The sequence below is a fragment of the Haliaeetus leucocephalus genome, unplaced genomic scaffold (assembly GCF_000737465.1).
Source record: "Haliaeetus leucocephalus isolate CR32 unplaced genomic scaffold, Haliaeetus_leucocephalus-4.0 Scaffold152, whole genome shotgun sequence".
Taxonomy (NCBI): Eukaryota; Metazoa; Chordata; class Aves; order Accipitriformes; family Accipitridae; genus Haliaeetus; species Haliaeetus leucocephalus.
In genome coordinates, this window is record NW_010972588.1 from 1,429,569 (window position 1) to 1,451,554 (window position 21,986).

Consider the following 21,986-nt stretch of genomic DNA (forward strand, 5'->3'; position numbering starts at 1 on the left):
AAAAACTTACTTTTAAAAAATTAAACCCCCTCCTTTTCTATCTAAGAAATTATACATTGTATTCTTGTGATTCAGTTCACAAAATAAGACAGATATTGGAAAAAAACTAAGCTGTTGGCAACTAGTAATGCCCATGCTGAAGCCTGAATCATTGAAATGGGGCAGGTCTTACATCTCCATAGGTTGCCAAACAGCCATTGCTTAGGATTTCTCATTTATCTGCTCCTTTTTATACGGTAGTTTAAGTAAATTTCAGCTTTTCTGATGTGCGAAGTTTGGATTTTCCCAAATTTTAGATAGTGTTAGCAGAACTTGTAATCATTTATTAGTGCTTGTAAAAATCATTTGCTTGTGCTGTGTTCCGACAAACTAAAACCACTAATTTTTTTACTAGTTTTGAAGCCACCTAGGTAAAGTCACTAAGATTTTCTGAAATGAGCTGAAAAAAATACCACGTACCTTTTCCTCTCAGGTGGCCTCATTTGTGCCTCAACATATTAGCACCATCCTTCAGACAAATAAGGATACCAGAGATGTTGTCCAAAGAAGGTTAAGTCAGGTCATGGCAGAAGATACACTTGCACATCAGTTCCAGCCTGGCAGGGCAGTGCATACTTGGATCTTTGTACAGACCCAAACTACTGCTCATCATGTAAATATTAAAAATAAAATTGAATTATAAGTTTGATCCAGCAACATGAGATGAGAAGTATTTATAGCAGATGACAAAGGTAAGGGAGTCATTAACTAAGGAAATGTAAAAAAGGTATTAACTGAGGGTTCACTTGTATAAGCTGTACGTGGATCTCATCATACTATGATTTCGAGAGGAGTTTAAGCAGGTGTAACCAAATAATGTAAAAGGCTCTAGCTGCACCCTTTCTAATGTGTCAGTTCTTAGCAGAACAAAGGTGAACAGCACAATGTCCTCCTTGCCCTCAGGCTCCTCTTTGGACTGACATTCTTCTGATGCAGTGGTCTGAAGTGCTTGCCCTGGCAACAAAATGGGAAAAACAAAACAAAACATAAAAAACCAAATCCTGTAAAAATGCAGTGTAAACTTCCTCCCACCTACTGCTCTTCTCCGGTATCTTGAGGAGTAACCAGTATGGCTGAAAGAAAAAAATTTATTATACACACAGCATACAAGCCCCAAAATAGAGCATCTAGATTTTTTTTCCTCCTCTATGGGAAAGACCAGATGGAGGGAGAAAAACCCAATACTCCAAGTTGAGATGGGTTGTTTCAAGCCTGTGAGGTGAAAGGAAAGGATATCTATAAACAGAAAATATGTAAAACGGAATATTTAATGTTTTTTCTTTGTCATGTATAAACAAAATACTTTTATGAATTGAGTCAACAAGTGTCAAGTGTTTGGCTTTATGACTGCACTCCAACTGATTAATTGGTAACTCACCAAATGCAGTCTACATAAACTCAGTGTCATTTCTGAGACTCTACAAAGGCATAGTAAAGACAAAGCAGTACATATATAAAACTACTGTATAGAAATAAGAATCGTGTTGTAAGAAATATTCACATGGTTTCATATAGAAAGAATAAATTTAAAGATGCAGTCTTAGAGAATTAGATACAATGTCTGGATAAGGTTGAAGTCCTAGCTGTTTGTTATCTTTCAATTTTTGTATTATAATTCTGGCAAATTCCTCTCCTTGGCTATCTGAGGTATCAAGCAGTTGTCGGACTTTTGATGTCCTTGTAGGTTTGGTGCTTATAAGTTCATAGTCTTCTTTCATGAGTAAAAATCGTGACAGAAGAGCATCCAGTGACTGATTCAAACATGCTTCAGTCATCTGATCAATGATTTCTTCTCTTTTACTTTGGATCCATTGATGAGCTACATTCTGTTGTATGGTTTCCAAAACAAAATCTGAGATTGGAGAGGATAAAAAAAAAAAAAAATAATTTAGTATTGTAACTGTCTGTCAATGTATAGCACCATAGAATAAAGAACAAGCTGAGAAAGGGCTGTTTAAAACTTGTTTTTTGGTCAGAAATACACTAGAATACTAAGCATGCTTTTAGCATATTGTATTCCACATTTAAAATGTTCCAATTTGTCAGATTTGGTGGTTAGAGTATTTATTTTATTTGAATCACAGAATAATTTAGGTTGGAAAGAATCCTCAAAGAGGTCACATCTGGTCTAATGGCCTGCTCAAAGCTGGGCCAAGTACAGGGATAACTCAGATTGCTCAGAGCCTTTTCCTGCTGAATTTTGAGCATCTCCAAGTGATGGGAATTCTACAGCCCCTGTGGGCCTCCTGTTCCAGTGTTCAACCTGACCTGGTACTGAAAAGAGCGAGGTGGTAACTTCACTTTGCGGTGGGACTTTTATTGAAATTTACTTAAACCATCCCTGTAGTTTCCTGCATATTTTCCTCAAGCTGAGGATTTGTACAGTGAAAAGCTGCAGATTCTCATATTTCCAGAAGAGGGATGATGTGGCAGATCTTTATAGAGTTGCATGTTATTGTATGGCCCATCAAAAATATCTCTCTGAATAATTAATCACGCATTAAAGTTTCTTTTTGGGTTGGTTTTTTTTTTGGAAGCACACTTTTAACAGTTATTTTGATGCATAGGAATATCATGCAGTGGGCTCTCAAGTAACACAGATCAATAAAGGTGAGATGCTGACACAGCAGCTGCTTCTCTTTGCCTCACCATTACTAAGAGGAAGACTGACAAGCCTAAAAAGTGGGGAGAAGTGACAGGCAACAAGATGAGTTAAACTCAAGCTGACTTTTATTCCTGTTCTGCTGGACTGCAGCACTGATACACCAGTAGTAGGAAGGAGAAACAATATGAGCAAAGGGAATGGGATAAAGAAGACCCAAGGCAGCAGGAATTAAGTTTCCTTAAAAGGAGAGAAAAAAGCTAGAAGCTACAGGTACATGTACTAGATAACATTTTACATTGGTTTTACTTACTTTGTAATATAAGGCTACAAGGGCAGAATTACTTGCATTCTTAATTTGTCGAATGCTTTGTTTTCATTTTACAGATGAACAACAGTTCCAGTTTCCATTTCATACATGCATATATTGGATATTAGCTCACTTATTGTGGTTCTTGGAATTAAATCAGTGTTTGCTGTACCTGAAGGAATTGGTGATGACCGCAGCATACATGATGCAGAATTTGAGGCACCTGAAATACTCTTGTCAGATGAGGGAAAATAACTGTATGGATGCTCAAGAAGTTTGGCGCTCTGAGTTACAGAGATATTTTCATCTGTGCTCTGACTGCTGAGAGAGTGTAGAACCCCAGAATTTCCATCTTAGAAAAAAAAAGGGAGGTAAAAAAAAAGAAAAAAAAAAGAGCAAGCTGTATTACTTCTATATTCAAATAAAACACAGCCATCAGAGAATATTTAGGGTAATTCCATAAAACAAGTCATAACCAACCTAAATTCTCTTCAAACACATTATTCCTTACACTCAGGTTCCAGGTACCTTTATGTCCCTTATTTTTTACTAGGGCTTGACCATGGGTTTTGAGGGTCTTGTTTTATTTAAAAAAAACATTGAGAGAATAAATCCAGTAGATATGAACGTAAAAAAAAAGCACTGTATGACAGAAAATTTTTGTAGGGACTGGAAGAACAAAATAACACTTTCAAGTGTTTGGAGAGCTAGCTAGGAGTCAGCATGAAAGCCAACTAATTTATTTTGATGAAGTTTGGCAGCATTAACAAAGGTGGAAAGATTGAAAGAAAGATTCAGGTGGAGGGAAAGAACATCAAGACCAACATTCAGTGGGAAGCCAATGGAAGCTTTTGGTAGTCCATCAAAACAGCATATAAGTTCAAGAAAGCTTCATGTAAATGTTTGCAAAGAAAGGGAGAAAAAGGGTGTTTATTAGGTGGAAAGCTTAATAGTTTCTATTTTTAGGATTTTTTATGGCAGAAAAAGATGACGGATATGAAAGCAGCAGTAGGAATGACTCAAAGAGATGACAAATAGCTGATGAGAAACCAGTTACAGGGCATATGCCTAATTCTGTATCCTGTTTTCATAGTAGACTTTCACAGTGTCACTTGATAAAGAGCTTCAGAGATGTTGGCTAAGAACCAGAGATGAAGACGTAAGAATTCAGATGAACATCTAAAGACACAATAAGAACAAGTAGCCCCCTAGACAGCTCAGGATTTATAGATACCCATCCAATGGGGGGTATTTGAAGGTGTATTGCTAGATCAGAGCGTTGACCTGTGGAAGAATATGGCTATAAGTAAAAGGAGCAGGAGTAGGAAAATGTGAAAGAAATGACACTCTCATTATTTAAAAAATGGTGGACTAGAACTCATAGTAACTAGCATTTCATTTCATTAAAGAGAGAGAAAGTAAGCTGGGCAGAGCTATATAGTGGAAAGCAGCAGATGTTATCTACCGCATGAATGAGAAAGGATTAGGAGACAACTGGTGTGAGTGAAAGATCATTTTAGAAAAGGATTTTAAACAGCTCTGCTGGGATTGTTATAGAACTCTAGGCACACACAGATCTTTAATAGCATTAGAGACAAAATTACTGGGATTGTACTAGTATGGGAGACTGAACTCCACCAGTGACCACAGCATAAAAAATAGAAATATTAGGGAAATTTGCAGATGTTATTCAGAAAGACCAGGTTGACTCAGGTTACTCAGAAATAACCTAGCTAACCTAGAAGACTGGAGTAAAAGAAGTGGAAATTTGGTAGCACAAAACATGAGATCTAGACTTTCTGCTTCAAGCTGGGGTTTATGATTTGGAATTGAGATGAGGAAAAAAAACCACCTAGGTAGATTATTCTACAATGAAGGATCTTGTGAGAAAGGAAAAATAAAATTCTAATGTATGTTAAGTAAAGTTCTTATTTCAGGAAGAAATCACTTGTCGTAACTCTTTTTTAATACTAAGTACAGATGTCTGGTAGCCTTAGTTCAATGACTGAAGTTAGAACATGTGCAGAGAGGACTAGTAGGATACCAGGAGACTGAAGAAGCTTATTTTACAAAAGGACTTCAAAAGAGTGTATCCTGCTTGTCTAGCAAAACAAAGTGTATTAAAGGATTACTCTCTCTATCAGAAATAAAATGGGAAAAGAGCTATTTAAGCTTAAAGCAATGCCCACGAACAAGTGTGTGTATAAGGTGGCTGGGGAAGAAAAATTAAAGAGACTGAAAGTTAGAAGACAGTTTCTAACTCTGAAGGAGCAAGTTTCTGAAAAAGTCTTCTAATTGTATTGGCGGAAAAAACAATTCAACTAAAATCTACAGCCATTAACTTCTGCCTTGGTGCCATGCCACGCTCATCTCTTGCCAACAGCTACCTGGGAACAGATTGTCACCTGAAACAACTGCATCTAATTTAGGCAAAGTAAGAAGAATATCAGTCTTGCTTTCCATTATAAAACTACCCGATGCAGATATTGGCAAAGTAATGACAAACACTTCTGCTGTAGTATGGTTTTGCAGACACTATTTTCACAGGCTTTACAGTATCTATACATACATGCAACAAATTCTAAGCAGTGACTCTGTAAAGGACCACCAACTGATCAATCAGATTAACAGTACCACCACATGGTACTCATCAATGACCTCCATGGGCAGATATGAAAATTTTTAACAGGAACCAGCAGCAAGGGCTGACATTTATCATTATCTTATCGGATTACAGTTACAGTCCATGCTTGTATTCAATCTAATATTCCATTTTCTAAAATTCATCACAACATTCCTATTAAGCTTGGTAACCACAAGTTATTCTTCACCTTTAAGATTTTTATGCAGTGTGTATAGAGAAATGCTTGGGTAGAGGTACAGCCAAACTACACTACATTTGCTTTCTGCCATTTTCCCCCTGTAACTCAAATTCCTTAAGCCTTCCATAATTTATTTTCCCTGGAATTCCTGCTGTATTTATATCTTTCTAGTACATTGAGTACAAGCCCAGAATTGTGGATGTATTCAAACAGGAGCTGGAAAAGAAACTGCCTGTGCCCTCCTACTTCTACCAGAACACCTCCAGTTTTGCAGCACTTCAGCACGCTTTTTGATGCCCTACTTACACCAGTGAAGTCAAACGTCTTGTCTGCTTTCACACCACTGGTCCCTGCAAAGCCAAAGGATGCTCCTTTCTTTTGAAATACGTTTGCATTCTTTCAAGAGAAGAAACTCAAGTGCAGTTTTAGTTTCATAATGTATTGCTATTTCACCTGGGTCTCATCGTATTTTTCTGTCTTCGGATGTCAGCAAAACCTCAAAATTGAGTTTTGTCTGGGAATTTTGCCAACTTTTATTCACAAAAGGTGACAGCTACAAAAGGTCTGTGTAGATACTTTTGCAAGGCAATCTATTTATTAAAGCCGTTTTAGTCATTGAATCAAAAGCAATCAAGAGGGTGGGCTGCATTAGAAACTTCCACTTCACTCACCTTTAGGAGAACCTCAAAAGGTTTAGCCTTTTTATCTTTAAAAGTAGTTCACAAATGATTACCTAAACTGCCAAGGGTCTGAAGGGACAAGTAAATGTTATCTTGGCACTCACGACCCTGAAGAGGAAAACCGAAGCTGTGAGCTGTGACGATTTCTCAAGTGACAGGAACAGAAAATCAGAGCTAAAATACTCTAATTTTTTTTACTGAGAGCACTAAGTTTACAAAACACATCACTTTTCTGACATAAATGGAGATCCAACTATCTATTATGCAAACGCAATGTTACAGTGGGAGTGTAAAGCTGCAATGGCAACTTAAATTCATATGAAGTCATTAGTATCCCTACCTGATGAAAGGATATTACACTTGGGAACAGACTTGAGTCTTGATACATCTGGAGACATGCTCCGAAGGGGAAGTGCATCACATTGTATGGAGCCAGAATATGTTTCCTGAAATGATTCCCGTTGTATAATGAAAATGCACATTAAATAAATACAAAGTTGCAATGATTTACAGAGTACTATCCCATCACTGTCTTTTCCCTATTATCTAAATGCTCAATAGACAGCACAATTAAAATACAGTAAAAAAGAAGAAATCTATGTAATCCTAATACTTCTGTTTTTCCAAAGCTGACAACAATTTTGTATAGAAGTTTAATTATTAGTACGAATCAAAAGAAGCAGCATTAAGAATCAAAATGTAAAAGCAAATCTACATGGCCCTGTATAAGCAAGCTCCACAGAGATGTGAGGGAGTAGAAGACAGTCTCTTACATGTTGCAGTCATTGTGTGCTGCATTCCTCCTTGAGGGACTGGCTTTCCCACACTTAGAGGATCTACCAAACATGCCCTTCTTATTTCTGCTTACCCACCCTTTACTATCTTCACCTATATGGCTATGCATTTGTCAAACCCCGGCTCAACTAATGCTTTATGCCTTTCCTGACTGCATAGGAAAGTAAACTGCAGAACAATTCCCCCTTACTAAGTTAACAACCCTTTAAAGCTCTCAGGATCTTTAATCACGCCGACATACCAAATGCAATATGTAAAATATTTACCTCTTGGGGATTTAGAGGTATATTTAGAGATATCTGCTCCACATCTGCTTTCTTTCCACTCTTGCAAATACATCGTGATTCATATAGTGACTGCAAGAGACATATTTACCTGTATTAAATTTCTGCTATAAGACAAGATGACAGCTCTGTACAAACATGTTTCAGCCAGATACGAGATGAGATAAATGACAAAGGAGATTACATTTCTTTTAGCAAGCAAAAGTTACAACTTATTTGACCAACTCATGACTGTAACAAAAGCCACTTACCTTTGATCTCTTTAACAGAATTACTGCTTCCAGCATAGCTATTTCATCAAATGTTCGCAGGACTGGCTCAAGGTCTATTAAGCATTCTAAACAAAGAAAGAGTACTTTGCTGAAGGATTTAAGGTGGAAATTAAGTTTTCATTTCACTAAAGCTACTTTCTTACATTTACAAAAGTAATTTGCCTATTGATACATATCAGAATACTCACACTGCGAAACAGAAGTTTCTTGCTTTCACCTGTTACAAATGCAACAGTTTCACATCACCAAAACAAACCCTGTCCTGATCTGGCCATCTCAGCACCCCATATCCAGGACTGTGCCTGACCGCAAGTCTTGCATTCCTGGAATGGATACATCGGCGGGTTTGCTATATTTCAAGATAGACCCAGCAAGCCTGGTTTGCTAAATGGGACCAAATAGCACAAGACCTCCGAGTGGGTCACTGCCTTCCCGCTCCAGCAGAGGTGTTAAAGATTTATATGAGAAAAATAAACAAACAACCCACCACAGCAAAATCCAGAAGAGATGCTGTGCGGCAGGGCCAGAGAAGATGGTGATAGTCAAGGCACTGACCTATCACATCCAGTGAATCCAAATGATAGTGTCCTCATGCTCACCAAAGGTAGCAAGTCAGAGAAGTTAAAATCATCTACTCACATAGGGAGACACAGGACCACCCAATAAACAAGTGACAACCTGTGCTATGCTCCCTTGCTTTCCAATGCTGAAAGGTTTACAAAACTAAGTATTTCAAATTTTGAGATGACTGTATTATAAAAATGTCTCTTTGAAACTGTGCTCAGGTACAACAAAACCTGAGGAAAGGATGATGGCATATCACAATTCTACTGCATTTCTATGGACTCCACCCATTCGGCAAAATCCATTTACCATACTAGCAATCTGTCACACTGCATCCTTATTAACATATTTTTGTTTTTTACTATAATTTTACCACAGTTTTCCCATATTAACTTTTTTCCACTAACATCTTCAAGACATACATTCAATACTGGCATTCTAATTTTCTTGCATAAGCTAAAACAGAGTTTTACAGGTTTGGCACTTCATTTTCCACACTGAAATACTACACTGTTAATTTTTGTTGATTATAACTTAATTGTAAGTACACATTCCAAGTACATGCAGAAACATGGTGATAAGCAGTCTTTATCCCTTCTTTATAAGGGGAATAGACAGGTTAACTGAGCTTTTCTACCTGAAGTTTATTTAACAAAAAGGAGGTTCGGGTGTTTTGGTCCCGTCCCCCCCCCCCATGGTAATTGCAAAATTTCCCAATCAGTGAACTTTACTTCCCCTAATTTTGCAACAGTTTTGCAACTTCTTCTTTCTTTTTATGATAGTAAAGTAGGGGAAAAAGCAATGCATGTTTTCTTCAAAGACAATCTTACTACAGACATGGCACTAGTAACAGAACCCAAATTATCTCACACTTTAGTACATATCCTGTGTAATTATCCCTACAGTGTGACCATAGACTTTGATTGCTATTCTTTTTTGGTTAACTGACACAGGAAAACAAGAATACATAAGGAAATATCATGGTGTGTCTATTCTTTCTGATTTAAAAAAAAATAAATAGATGTATTTCCTTCCTTGGGAAAAAAAAATCCACAATTTACAATCTTACAAACCAGACTCATGCCAAAATAACCTGACATTTCAAAATGTTCTTAATGCAAAAATAAGAATGCCTCAAAAAAGGTCATGTAATTAATTTTGGACTGTAAACTGAACATGAAGATGCTGTATGTGTTTGGATGTGTCCCCATTTTGTCCTCTGCCAAACTGATGCAAAAAAATGAAGTTATGAATGTTTCTTTGTAAGGTATCTGAACAGCAACTTTCTAACACACTTTCCAGTTCAAAGGAAGTATACCTATAAAGGTTTTCAAAATAATAAACAAACTTCTGTTCACCAGAGCTACAAATGAAACACTAAGATTACAGATGTCTCCACTCATAACATTAAAAAAACCCCACAAAACAAACTCTAAAAACAAAACCCACCAGAACCAACTAAAACCCCCTACTATTTCAGGTTTGAGTTATTGTATATTCAACCTAAGCAGTGAGAAACTTAAAATATAGAATTGTTTAAGCCAGAGCTCTTTGTACTGTTCGACATTTGAATAAATTCAGTAACACTTTTATTCTACATTTTTGCCTCTCCAAGGTCATTCAGCTTTCCCTACAGAATCAGGATCATGTTTTCTAAAGGTGCAGGGAAGAAGTTTTTAAAGCACACGCAAATTAAAGGAGCACAGTGAGACAGCTGCAGGAACCACTGTTAGCTTCACCACACTGACATATGTGACCACAGCAACACTTGCAAGAGCAAATTTCACAGCTGAAAACAGGTCATCACTTTCTGCCAATTTTGATGGAATTACTTTTACACAATAGCCAAACAAGAACTGAAAGTCACCACAAAATTAAGCATATTAAGGAGAAATTGTTATGGGGGATGAATTTGGACTCAACATACACCAAGTATGTTGGTTAAGTGCAACAAACACAGGTTTGCAAAAATCAAAACAAAACTTTTCCAGTTCACACTAAGCCACCCTAATCTCTACAAGCTCGCGCTTCAGTCTTTTTCTCTAAATTCTGAAATCCCCTGTAAAAAAGGCTGTAGGTATCTATATTTAGTCTCATCAACAAAAAGCTGAACAAAGGAAAGATGGGAAGAAAAAGTTAAGTGTGTGGGTTCAACCAGTTCCTGCTCAATCTGGGAGGTGGAACAGCCAAAGACAGTCTCAGTGAAAAAGATTTAAACTGAGATGCAAACGCAAGGTGAAGTCACTATAGATTATCTGATGTGCAATGGTTTGTTGATGTTTCGCCAGCTTGCTCATAAATCCCGCAGTACTCATTCTATACTTCTCTTCCTCACCTTCTTAAAAAAAGTTCCCTTCAACAATAAACAAAACCCCACAAGTCCAAGTAGTTAAACAAAACATGCTGTTCTTTTACAGGTAAATTAGAGACGGCAAAGGCAAGACTCCAACTAACAACTTGGTTTTATGGCATACACATAGTTCTATTCAGGCAAGTTTGTTTATAGGCATGGTGGAAGTAAACAAGCACTTTATCATATGCTACAAGACTGAGCACATATATCTCTTGATATCTTTACCACTTCCCTTTTGTGACTATAACCTTCCTCTGTAAGTACCATGTTCAATAGAAATCTGGCAATTTAAAAATCTTTTCTCATTATGCAAGGTAAACTCACTTAAGAACGACGGTCTTTCATCTGGGTTTTGTGCCCATCCACTTCCTATCAATCTTATGATGAGCACTCGATGAGGAATGTCCATTGATAAACTTTCTTCACTTAAGTCTAGTCGCTGTCCTTGTGACACACTATACATTATCTGCAAGGGGTTTATAACTTCTGTCAAAATAGACATCGTGCAGTCATTAGAAATATATGCAATATAAATAGCTTACTATAGGAGGAATAATTTAGTTTTCAGACATAGTATTTCTAGTTTACCAAAATCAGGTTATGTTTCTTTTTTTACAAAAAAAATGTATTTTTAATTTATCAAGCAACACTGTAATTTAAAAAAAAAATACAGAAAAAGATTCTAATTTGAAAAGTAACTCAAAGTATTCTTCAACAAGCTTATAAGTTGAATCATTAAAAAGTAACCCCGCAAATGAAGTCTCAGGGTACCCAGGTCTCAGGTTTAGCCTTTATGTAAGGCTGGAAAAATAAGTTAAAGGAAGACATGGCCTTACCTTCAAATGGCTGTTTCCTGGACATCACTTCCCACATAATAATTGCATAACTGTTCAAAGTGTAAAAAATATAGAAGGCACTATTTTAGATTACCAACACTTAATAACACAATGTTCTCAGCTTTACATTTTCTTAAAAACATTTTGCTAGAACGATCACGCATCCGCACATGGGACTGACTATAGCTAACTACAACAATGATCTGAATATATGAAAACTAGCAGGAATTTTAACCAGTGACTTCAACCACAACTAGTTAGTAATATTAAGTACAAAAAAGGTACATGGCATATAAACTCCTATTCTAAATCTCTATTAGCTTTGCTCTGCTAAAACTTTATGAACTATGTACATGCAGTTTAAATCTCCGTATGCAAATTAAAGTGAGCCCCAGAGTCCCAACTGCTCTGTCCTAACTGCAATACTGTGGCATCACCCCAGTCTGGACTGACACTCTCTGACATTCCCATGGGAAGTAGGGTACTAGCAGGGAGGATGGCTTTCACCCACACCTCTATCCCAACACAAAGTCGAAGAGTCAGGCAAGATACAGACTTGCACCCGGGAAGCACACCCCAGCTTCCCACGCAGACAGACATACTTTCAACATATACAATCTTCTCTATAGTGAGGGATGTCCCTTACATACAGCATTCACTTTACAAAAGAGACTCTCGGGAAGACCACCCTGAACTATAGCTAGGAGACCAAACATGCATCTGCTTACTCAAACCGGTGACATTTTTCTCCATTCACATCAACATGAATGGGAAGTGGTTCAGTGAATACAGACCTGCTCCACCTTTAGTAGACTAGTCACTCTCCTCAGTTGTCAGGATATATTAAAAAAAGGTAACTTTAAACAACTTTGTAATTTAAATAAGATTAGATGATTTCATTTAAAGGAAGCATTGAATTCATTTATTAAAAAAATAATCAACCCAGTTAAAGCAAATAAAAGAAAATAAAATAACGTAAAAACCCCGAATCTGGCTTTCCTATTTAAGAATAGGAATTTGGTGTGTGGAATAAATCTAGTAGTTCTAAAGCTAAAATGAGTGAGCAAAAATATTTCACTGCTTAAGAACCTAATTTCCAATATCAAACATATCCTTGCAAACTTACCTCTTCTCCCTTATTTTTTTAGTAAATCAATTTAAAAATATATTGAAAAGCTTTTAAAATGTTACTTCAAAAAACCTGAAATCCAATTTCCACTGAAGCAATAAAAATGAAACTATGCAAAGGATTATTTTTTTGCTAAAGAAGAATTACAGTTATCAGACTAAATGTTTGCTCAACTACTGAAATAACTGTACACAAAGACAGTATTTTCCTACACCACTAAGAAGTACCAAATTTTGCATACAGGTTACATCTAACTGCCTCTAAGCATTACATCATCTAACAGCTACCAGTCAGGAAGAATAAAAAAAATTAAGAATGAACGAAATAACTGACACTTAAAATCAATCATTTAAATTGAGCTTTCCTAACTACTTATTCCATTCATATTTTAACATTCATCAATGTTAAAAAATATTCAAGTAACTTTTAATAAAAGCAGTCCTCCCTGTTAGAAAGCCTCTTTTAATGCATTTCTGAGAAATTCATGCAGGCTGATTTTTTTGGCATGGCAAATTGTTCCTTTTGTAAAAGTTAATGCTACTTGACTGTTGCTTAAAAGATTTGTTTCTTTAAGAAATATCCTTCCTCACAAATTAGCTTCAGTATCTAAACAACATTCAGCTGTATCTGCTGTGGTCAATTAATCAGACATCCAGCCTTTCATTCAGTTTGGAATCTCTCTACAATTAAAGATTATTTTCTCAATTCTACAACACTGCAGCATACCACTTCCTGCTGATTCCCCTTTACACCATTCATGTTTTCTTTTCTTATTTCTGCTTCATAGCATCTCCTTCTGATCCTGAGCACAGATCTTCCTGTGTGACCTTTCTGGTGGTAATTTCCTTCACTGTCTGCCTTCATATCTTCCTGCCTTGAACTGCCATCTCTTTACAATGTTGTCTTAGTTTCTCTTCTCTCATCTCAAATAATCTCTTTCCTACCTAATTTATCAGTTTTCTAAGCTCTTCTACTGATCTTTTCTCTCTTATTTTCTCCCATTTGGTTGTTATTCTTCTACAGGCATTTTTTTTTTTCTTTCTAACAAATATCGGTCTTCCTCATCTCCACTCACTCATTAAGCCACCAGCCACATTTCCAAATCCTCTAAAATCAGAAGCCAGAGGAGATAACATCACACTGATACTTCTTTCCCATAATATACCATTATTCCTTTTCAGTGTCTTCCTAGTCCAGATTTTCTCATTATAGGGTGAGGAAAGCAGGTATGTTACCATCTCTATTCTTTGGACAGGAATGTCAAGGAACTTCATGTGCCCCTTAAGGGTAAGGGATAATTAAGAGAAAAAGTGGTCTCCCTGAAAGTCAGTAAGACCCTCTGAGACTGATTAATCTCTTACCAAAATATAACCCTGTCAAAGATAGCTGAAGGAAAAGGTGGTAGAGTGCAACAGAGAGATTGACTTTGTCACAGTGATATGCCTCTTCAGGCCTCCTCAAAACTCCATTTACACATGACAATTTCCTCCACAATCATTCAAGTAATCTTTGAGTAATCCAAGCCTTTTCAGATTAGCTAATTGTAACTCCAATATCCTAAGAGCAATTGCCGTCTTGTTATATGGGTTGCCGCCACTTCCTATTCTATTAGTTCTACTATTCAGAACTGACGCAAATCTACCTGAACTTTCATAAAGTTATTCCTTAAGGAGATCTCTCTAAATACTTTCTCCAACCCCATTACCCTGATTTTTCCTAACCCCTTTCCAAAAATATGTTTTCTTCTTTCCCCCGAGTACATTCTGCAACTCATGTTAATTGATCTGCACAAATTACAAGGGTATGTGCATCGAGTTAACAGTGTGAACAGCTTTTTTCCTTCCCTACATTGTCTGTATGTGTACATTGATTTATAGAAAGCAGTCTTCTCTGTCTGTTTCCATAGTTCTAGCTTAATTTCTGGAGCATTACACTTGTCACAGTGTTTCCTAAAGAAATGAGTCATTAAATCCAGCTACCACTCAATTCTTTTTTTCCCCAATGAATTTTGCTTATACATCTATGATACTACTACTGAAAATAATAGATTCGCTGAGAATATGTTAAAATCTAAGTTCTGTAAATCAAATCTGAAATCAAACTGCAAAGCCCACTTGAGAACAACAGGAGTTACCTGTAGATATCATGTTTTACACTTGCACGGGTTTTCTGACTGGGATTGTAATCTTCAGGTGGCATGTAGATAATTGTCCCTCCTTCTGGCAAAGAGGTTTCACTTCGTGATTGCGACATGGATATGACACGCCATTTTGACATGCCAAAATCTGCAATCTGGAAAGGACAAATCAGTTGTTCTGAGAAGAAAAACTAGATTTATCTGCTCACCATTGTTAGAAATTCCTGAAATATGCCCGAAAGAATGGATCACTTAAAGTCCTTAACTGACACACAAAAAGTATGTGGTTGTCCTAGCAACAAGAAACACCAGCTCCAGTTCAGAAAACATTCCCAGGTCATGACTCATGCTATCCCTATAGCCCTGCCCTATCCTGTTCTTTTAAGGAAGGACTCATATACTCTATGGCTGGGGAATCTGCTATGGAAGTCTGTCCCGTATGAAAAAAAATCAGTTTCTTTGGTTAAAAAAAGGAAACAAAAAATGACTGAGTACTCCTAGCTCCCTGGTTGTGAAGAAAGCACAAATTTAGTATAAATCATAATAGCTCTACGTAACTTAGCTTGCAGATATCCGAAGACAGTTGCTTTCACAGAAAAATTTTAGGGCACTCCACCTCACCCCCAAAACTATGAAATATTAATCTTGAATTAATAATTTTGATATGCCGAAATTCTGTGCTGCAAAAAGTTGCTGAACATTTTCTTTACTGTGCACTCTGGGGCCTTGTCCCTTCCTAGAGAGTTTACAGTACATCTACATAAAGAATTAATTGACTACAGTTTACATTCCCAGACATCCATGAGCCAGGGAGCAAGATGTCAGATGAGGTTACAGGTAGGGAGACAAAGAGCCAGCAGAATAAGCTTGTGGGCTGAGCTGCGGAGTGTCTGGCATACAAGGGAGAAAGATAAGCAGCCAGCTAGGAGCTCTGCACTTGTCCAGGATTTGCATAATAGCAAAAACGTTTTCAACAAAGATGCCTGTGTGAGCACTGTAGCAGCTAAGATAACAGAATTAAGCTTTCTGGAGAGCATACAGTCAAAATCCACAGTAAAAAATAACCCTTTTTTCTCTACAACTCACTCTCATCAAGACTTCCTCACTGTAACTGGTCGCGTTTTCTTGTTTATTCAGCAGATCTGGGACTGCCAGAAGCACTCTATGAATGGTGTTACTTTTGTACATATGTAATACTTCTTCTATTTGGCATGCATGATAACCTTTCTTGCATTTCCTGCCAGCAGTCCTAATTTAGAGAATCTTGCTTCACCCTCAAAAAACACTTAAAGCCCCTAAGGACAGTCTTCCAGAGACTCCTTACAGGAGGCAGAGCATGTATGCAAGTGTTAACCTCTTCCCTTCAATTGCTCCAGCAAAGCAACTGTTTAGATGGGGTCAGGCAGAGCACCAGACCACACCAATGCTGTTAGGGATTAAAAAAAGAGAGTCGATAAAAAAATTACTTGGACCAGTTCCCCAATCAGGTTTACCAGGAAGCTTGAGAGATGGCAATACCAGCACAACTGAGTGGGAGGAGGTATGACCTGCTGAGGGTGTGAGTGGAGACAAAGCTGCGTAAGGCACCTTGCTGCCAAGAAAAAAGTCTTTGACATGGAGAAAGAACAAATCAGCACTGGATCTTTGATATTTACTCAAAGAACTCACAAAAAGATTAATCTCATAGTAACAACTGAAGCTTTCGCCATTCAAGTATAAATTAAGTGCAAAATACTTCTTATTGCTCATTTACTTGAATAGTATATTCTATCAATTTTAAAAACAGAAAATCTTTTACAAAAAAAACCCCAACCCTTGCAATTATGGAAGCACCTAACCATTTTGTCAGAAGTACTTTTAGTCTCTTTTTCACATCATGGCAGTGATACTTTAAAAGGCAGAACTAAAGATTTAAACTAATGTCACTTCTCTGTGTATGTTTCCTTGCTCTAAGGAGCTTCACAAAAGCCATCTTCCAACATGTTCAGATTTTGCAGTTACGTTTTACATGTTCTTATACTACACTAACAGAACATATATGTACATATTGCATGATAAATTTCAAATGGGGTATTAACATTTGAATTTGACCTACTGTCCTCCAGTACTAACTTGTCTCAGCATCTCAGACAAGAACACTTTCTATTTTCTTCTCTGAAAGGGCCGGACATAGCTACCCTTGGAAGGCTGCCATATGAGAGTGTCACTGCTACTGAGTATCAGCTACTGCTATAGCAGAAACAGCCCGAATTCTGGCATTCTGGTCTTTTCAGATGGATCATATCCACACTTGAGCAAAGCAGAGTTTTCAAAAGAAAAACTCAAAAGTTCTGTCTGCAAGGATAGAAGAAAATGCCTAGCATACAATTACATCCCCTCTGTATGGCCACATCCTCACTCTTCTTCCTCTACTTCACTCATTCTGTATGCTGAAGAACATGAAAATTAATAACTCTACCTTGACATGAAACTCATCATCCAACAAAATATTCTGGGTTTTCAAGTCATGGTGCAGCAATGGAGGATTCATGTTGTGCAAATAGTTTACTCCCAAAGCAATTTCATAAAGAATGCGGAATCTCAGGCACCAGGGAATGTCAGGATATACATCTTTCTGCCAAGATAAAAACACAACACCAAATATAATCCTCTGTGCTGATCTAACAGCACAACACAGACATTTTTATAATAAGAAGGAAGTGACTTTGACAAGCAGTAATCTTTCAAAACATATTACATGAACTCCTTAAAAAATTGTAACTGAGCATTAAGACTGGTTAGCTGTTAAAACAAATATGTGTGTTAATCATGCAGTGTTATGTTTCCATTCCCTAGCATTCACATAATAGTTTATGACTGCTATACATTATGTAGGACATTTACTACATTACTCACTCATATAGAAATATGATTTACAGATGAACTCCTGTATGAAACTTGCAACCCACAGATTATGAGTACTACACAAAGGAAGGCAAGAATCATATCTTCAAGTGACATTGGGAAAAAAAAAAAAAGCTGTGGTGAAACTAGGCACAAAATACTACCTTTATAAATATTAATACACCAAGAAAAAGGCAGTAAAACTCAACTGAAATCTTAAAAGTTACATTGACACTAGAGCCTTTATGAAAAACACACAGCTGAGCTCTCTAAGGCATGAGATATGTATTGATTGTATGTACAGAGGAGACTGCAGTGCTGTTGAGACAAAACTGCAGTAGCTTTACAATAGCAATACTGGATGCTCAGACCAAGCTAGTGGGAGCAACTGAGAATTCAGCACAGGAGAACTTAGCCCTGAGAGTAAGATATGGTAGAAATATCCATATCTGTTTAGATTAGCAATATTTGACCTCTACAAACTGAAGTCAAAATCTTAACTTTTTTTAATAAAGATTCAAATTCAGGAAAAACCCCTCATCTTCGTGTGATCTTTACATTGGCAATAATTCTGAAACCCAGGCTTAAGTAAGCATAAGTATTTCAGCTTCTAATTAGAGAACAACAGAGGCTTTTAAAGTGATTATATATAATAATTCAACTCAAAGCCAGTCATAGGTCATGACATTAAAGGAAAAAGTGTAATAAAACTAAAGTCTGCTGAGTTTGGTTGTCTTTCTGGGATACAGAAAGTATATCTGAGCACCAAAAAACTACTAGTGATAATGACTGTCCTTTGATTTGAAATATTACTAATAATACACTTTACTATACTACTTCCCTTAAGTATGGAAATCACAATCTATTTGAAACAACCAGGGACTGTATTTAAAGACTGCAGGTACACTTACCCCATGTAAAAGCTGGTTTAATGATCCATTTGTCATGTATTCTGTTACTATCCCCAGAAATTCAGGCTCGTTGCAAATTCCCAAAATTGGCAGAACGTAACTAAACCTGGCTTTGTGCAATATCTCTGCTTCTTTTAGAAGGTGTTTTCTATCACTTAAAGAAAACAAACAAACAACAAAAATTACCATACCAATACTAGGAAACTCAAAGCAAATGTTGGCTTCACTATATTCTCTTTAAAAAATTATGTATCTATATGCAGTACCACCACCTTTCACCATTTGTTTCCTACTATGCTGTTTTGATAACAAGATGCTGTAAGACAAATTAGAATCTGCAAATACAAATACAAGATAGCTTCCCCAGTTTTGTTGTAGCACACAAATCTCTCTATTTCCATCACACATTTCATCCATGTTTCCAGTAAATAAGGATACAGTCAGAACTGCAACTTTCATCATCCTGTGTAACCATAACGGTAATAACCAGCTACATTTGTCCTATTTTACTGCCCATCTTCAAAGCCTGAGTTTTCACTGAAGCTCAATATTAATTTCCTACAGAGTGGAGATTTTAATACTCACAATTCTCCAACCATTTAAATTTAGTGGACACTGACATGCACTAAAATAATATGGGTTAAAGGAATGCACCTGCAGTTTCTGAAGGAAAGGAATGACCAACTATGTATGGTTTTCACATAAAATTGTTCCTTCAAACTGGGCCCCTGCTTTGAAGCACCCTCTGGAAAAAACATTCTGTGGTTGCACAGGAAGCAGGAAAGGACCAGCCTCATGATGTTTGGATGCCTGAATTTGGCTGTGTGAGTGCTCTCTGTTACATCAAACCTCCTCATAAATGTGAATTTGATGCATCTTTACAAATTCAGACCTTGCAGCATGTGGATTCGAGAAGCTCAAGTTTATTTAAGATTGAGTATGCTTCTATCCCTAAAAATGATAAACTATTTGGTATGCCTCATATCTCAAATGTTCTTGAAAAAAATGGGTTTGTTGACAGTGAAGATACCTGGACCATGAAGGATAATTCTAAGAAAAAAAGATTTAGATTTTATACCAGCAGAGACTGGTACAGGTACAAGTACTTGACTAGGATATCCAAATACAGGACTTTTACAGCACATCTAAGACTGATCCTTTGGATGTGAGCCAGTCAGATTCAGAAGCAATACAGCTGTGCTGGGGCACGGCGGCATATAAGCCAGGGCTATGCCCATCACAATTTGCTCAACACAGCACCGTGTTAATGTGACTATACAGCTCCCAGGTGAGAGCCAGCTTGCGTCCATCAAGCTCGGGGCACACACTGAAGAGCTCACATCAGTCTGGACCCACTGATGTAGATCTAGCCCTCACAAGGAAAGACGGTCAGAGTATATGGGGAAAAGAGGAAGCCTGGAGAACTAAAGCCTGCTGCTTTTACGACAGGAAAATTTCACATCCATCTAAATTCGAAGTTAAGGGCAACTGTTGGTCCTTATCTATGTGACAGAAAAAGGCTTCTATTACAGGAAACTCTAGGAAACGATCAAAGTAAAAAGGCAGCGTTCCAGAAAAGCATGGGACAAAAGACACAACTCCCTCCCTTCCTCCCTCTCTCCAGAAAAGACTAGGTTTGAGAAAGCTAGGGGTTTTCCCAGACTGTGAGGCACATCTGCATGGGATTCAGTTGTAGCCAGGAAATGAGTTGCAACATATCAAGGTCTATTCCTGTGTCTGTAACTCACTTCACCTTTGTCTGCTCCATACCAGAAGGGCATTGAGTAATGCCTAAATTAATACAAGCCCACAATCGCTTCCCAGCTGGCTTTGCTCTTTGCCTGGTCATACAGCAAGTTTTGGGATACACAGTGCAGGCTTCCTGTTTGGGGAATTAACTACCCTGTGAACACTTCCCTTTTCTTGACAGCACTTACAGGATGGCATTTTATGTTGCCTGCTATACAACTGACAAATCACTTGCTGCAGAGACTTGGGTATAACACATCTCTTACAGCTTTCGGTCTTCTCATAGCACTTCCAAGCTTTGCATGATATATGTAGGTGGCTGAACTATTTTGATTACCTCAGTTACCCTTTTCATCATAATTTCACAGGTTAGATGTCACACTAGTCTAAATTCTTGCAAGGCTAAAAATAATATTTGCTGTTTTCTCCCAACTGAGTTCAGAGGATAATAATTTCTGATTAGCAGGGATTTAAGCAGACATTTCAATTAAAGAAAAAAAATCACCCAACAATAAAGTTATCCGAGAACACAATATTCCTGCTTAATAACGTAACTGAGATTCCAGTTCATTCTGGCAAGATTTCAGAGATAAAGCCTGTGTGTACACACCTGGGGAATAAGAGGCGAGATAGCTTAAAACAACTTATGTTATATTCTAGCATATTCAGTCACAAGACTAGAAGCCTTGTTATTTTGAGTGAAGCTATTCTGCCTAGATGCCTAACACTAGATCAAAGAAACATGAGGCAGTAAAGATAAAAGACATCTAGATAAGACACAAGAGGCAGGTTTACAGTCAGGCAGGCTTCAGACAGCCTAAGAAGAGGCAAATTTGCACTGATATGATAAAAAACTGGCACTATAGGGAGTGAATGAGGTAGAGGTGGATGAAAAATTATTACCTGCTGCTCCCTTAAATGGAGTGACAGCTCCTGTAATAAACATGCTGTCATTTGGGCCCAAGAAAAATGGGGAACACAACTGCTACAAGTTGAAGAGCTATGGAAAGTATCAGTTGTACGTGGGGGCCTACAAGCCTATTATTTTAAATTAGCTTCTCTCAGTACTGTGAGATCTGGGGAAAAAAAAAATCGTGCATTGACTCGGAGAAACTTCTTCTAGGAGCTAGAAACAATCTCTAGTGGATACACTAATATATTCCTTATATGCTCTCTGTCTCTCTCTGTAAACAACAGATCTACAGCATTCACTGTATTTTAACGTCCCGCTGATACTTCAGCAAAATGGTCAGCAGCCAACAGACGAGAAAGAAACTGAAGTGTGCAAATCCCACCTTGAGGAGGAAGCAAGGTGCACACTGCAGGAGAAAAACCCTTCCAAAGAGGCGATCTGCTTTCTGTCCCACACGCCGAGACTGAAACCACTCACTTCCAATAACCGAAAGAGGGGAAGCTCCAGGGCTGGTACGTGCCTTCTCATGGCTCCAGCTGAATCACGCTTCGCGGGATCTCCCCTGCCCGTGGAATTTAAAGCCGCGCTGCCTACCGAGACGCCCGGTCTCTGATCCACCAACCCGAGAAACCCACCCCGCTACCTTCGCCGGGGCAGCGGCAGCGTGGGGACCCCCTTCTTGGTTTAGGGGAAAGGGGGGTTCGGCT

The 21,986-nt window shown here is 37.7% G+C and overlaps 1 protein-coding gene across 1 annotated transcript in view; it reads right to left on the minus strand.

Moving 5' to 3' along the window:
- Positions 1 to 1,198: 1,198 nt before the first annotated feature.
- Positions 1,199 to 21,986, minus strand: part of RIPK2 (receptor-interacting serine-threonine kinase 2) — a 21,102-nt gene continuing 314 nt past the window's right edge. Inside the window, exons 2-11 of the mRNA XM_010562008.1 lie at positions 18,618 to 18,771; positions 17,282 to 17,437; positions 14,821 to 14,978; positions 11,558 to 11,607; positions 11,046 to 11,207; positions 7,784 to 7,869; positions 7,515 to 7,604; positions 6,794 to 6,899; positions 3,124 to 3,303; positions 1,199 to 1,891 (exon numbers count right to left, since the gene is read on the minus strand). Of these exons, the coding sequence (XP_010560310.1) occupies positions 1,566 to 1,891; positions 3,124 to 3,303; positions 6,794 to 6,899; positions 7,515 to 7,604; positions 7,784 to 7,869; positions 11,046 to 11,207; positions 11,558 to 11,607; positions 14,821 to 14,978; positions 17,282 to 17,437; positions 18,618 to 18,771 (1,468 nt within the window). The 3' untranslated portion in view covers positions 1,199 to 1,565. The remainder of the gene's footprint in view (positions 1,892 to 3,123; positions 3,304 to 6,793; positions 6,900 to 7,514; positions 7,605 to 7,783; positions 7,870 to 11,045; positions 11,208 to 11,557; positions 11,608 to 14,820; positions 14,979 to 17,281; positions 17,438 to 18,617; positions 18,772 to 21,986) is intronic.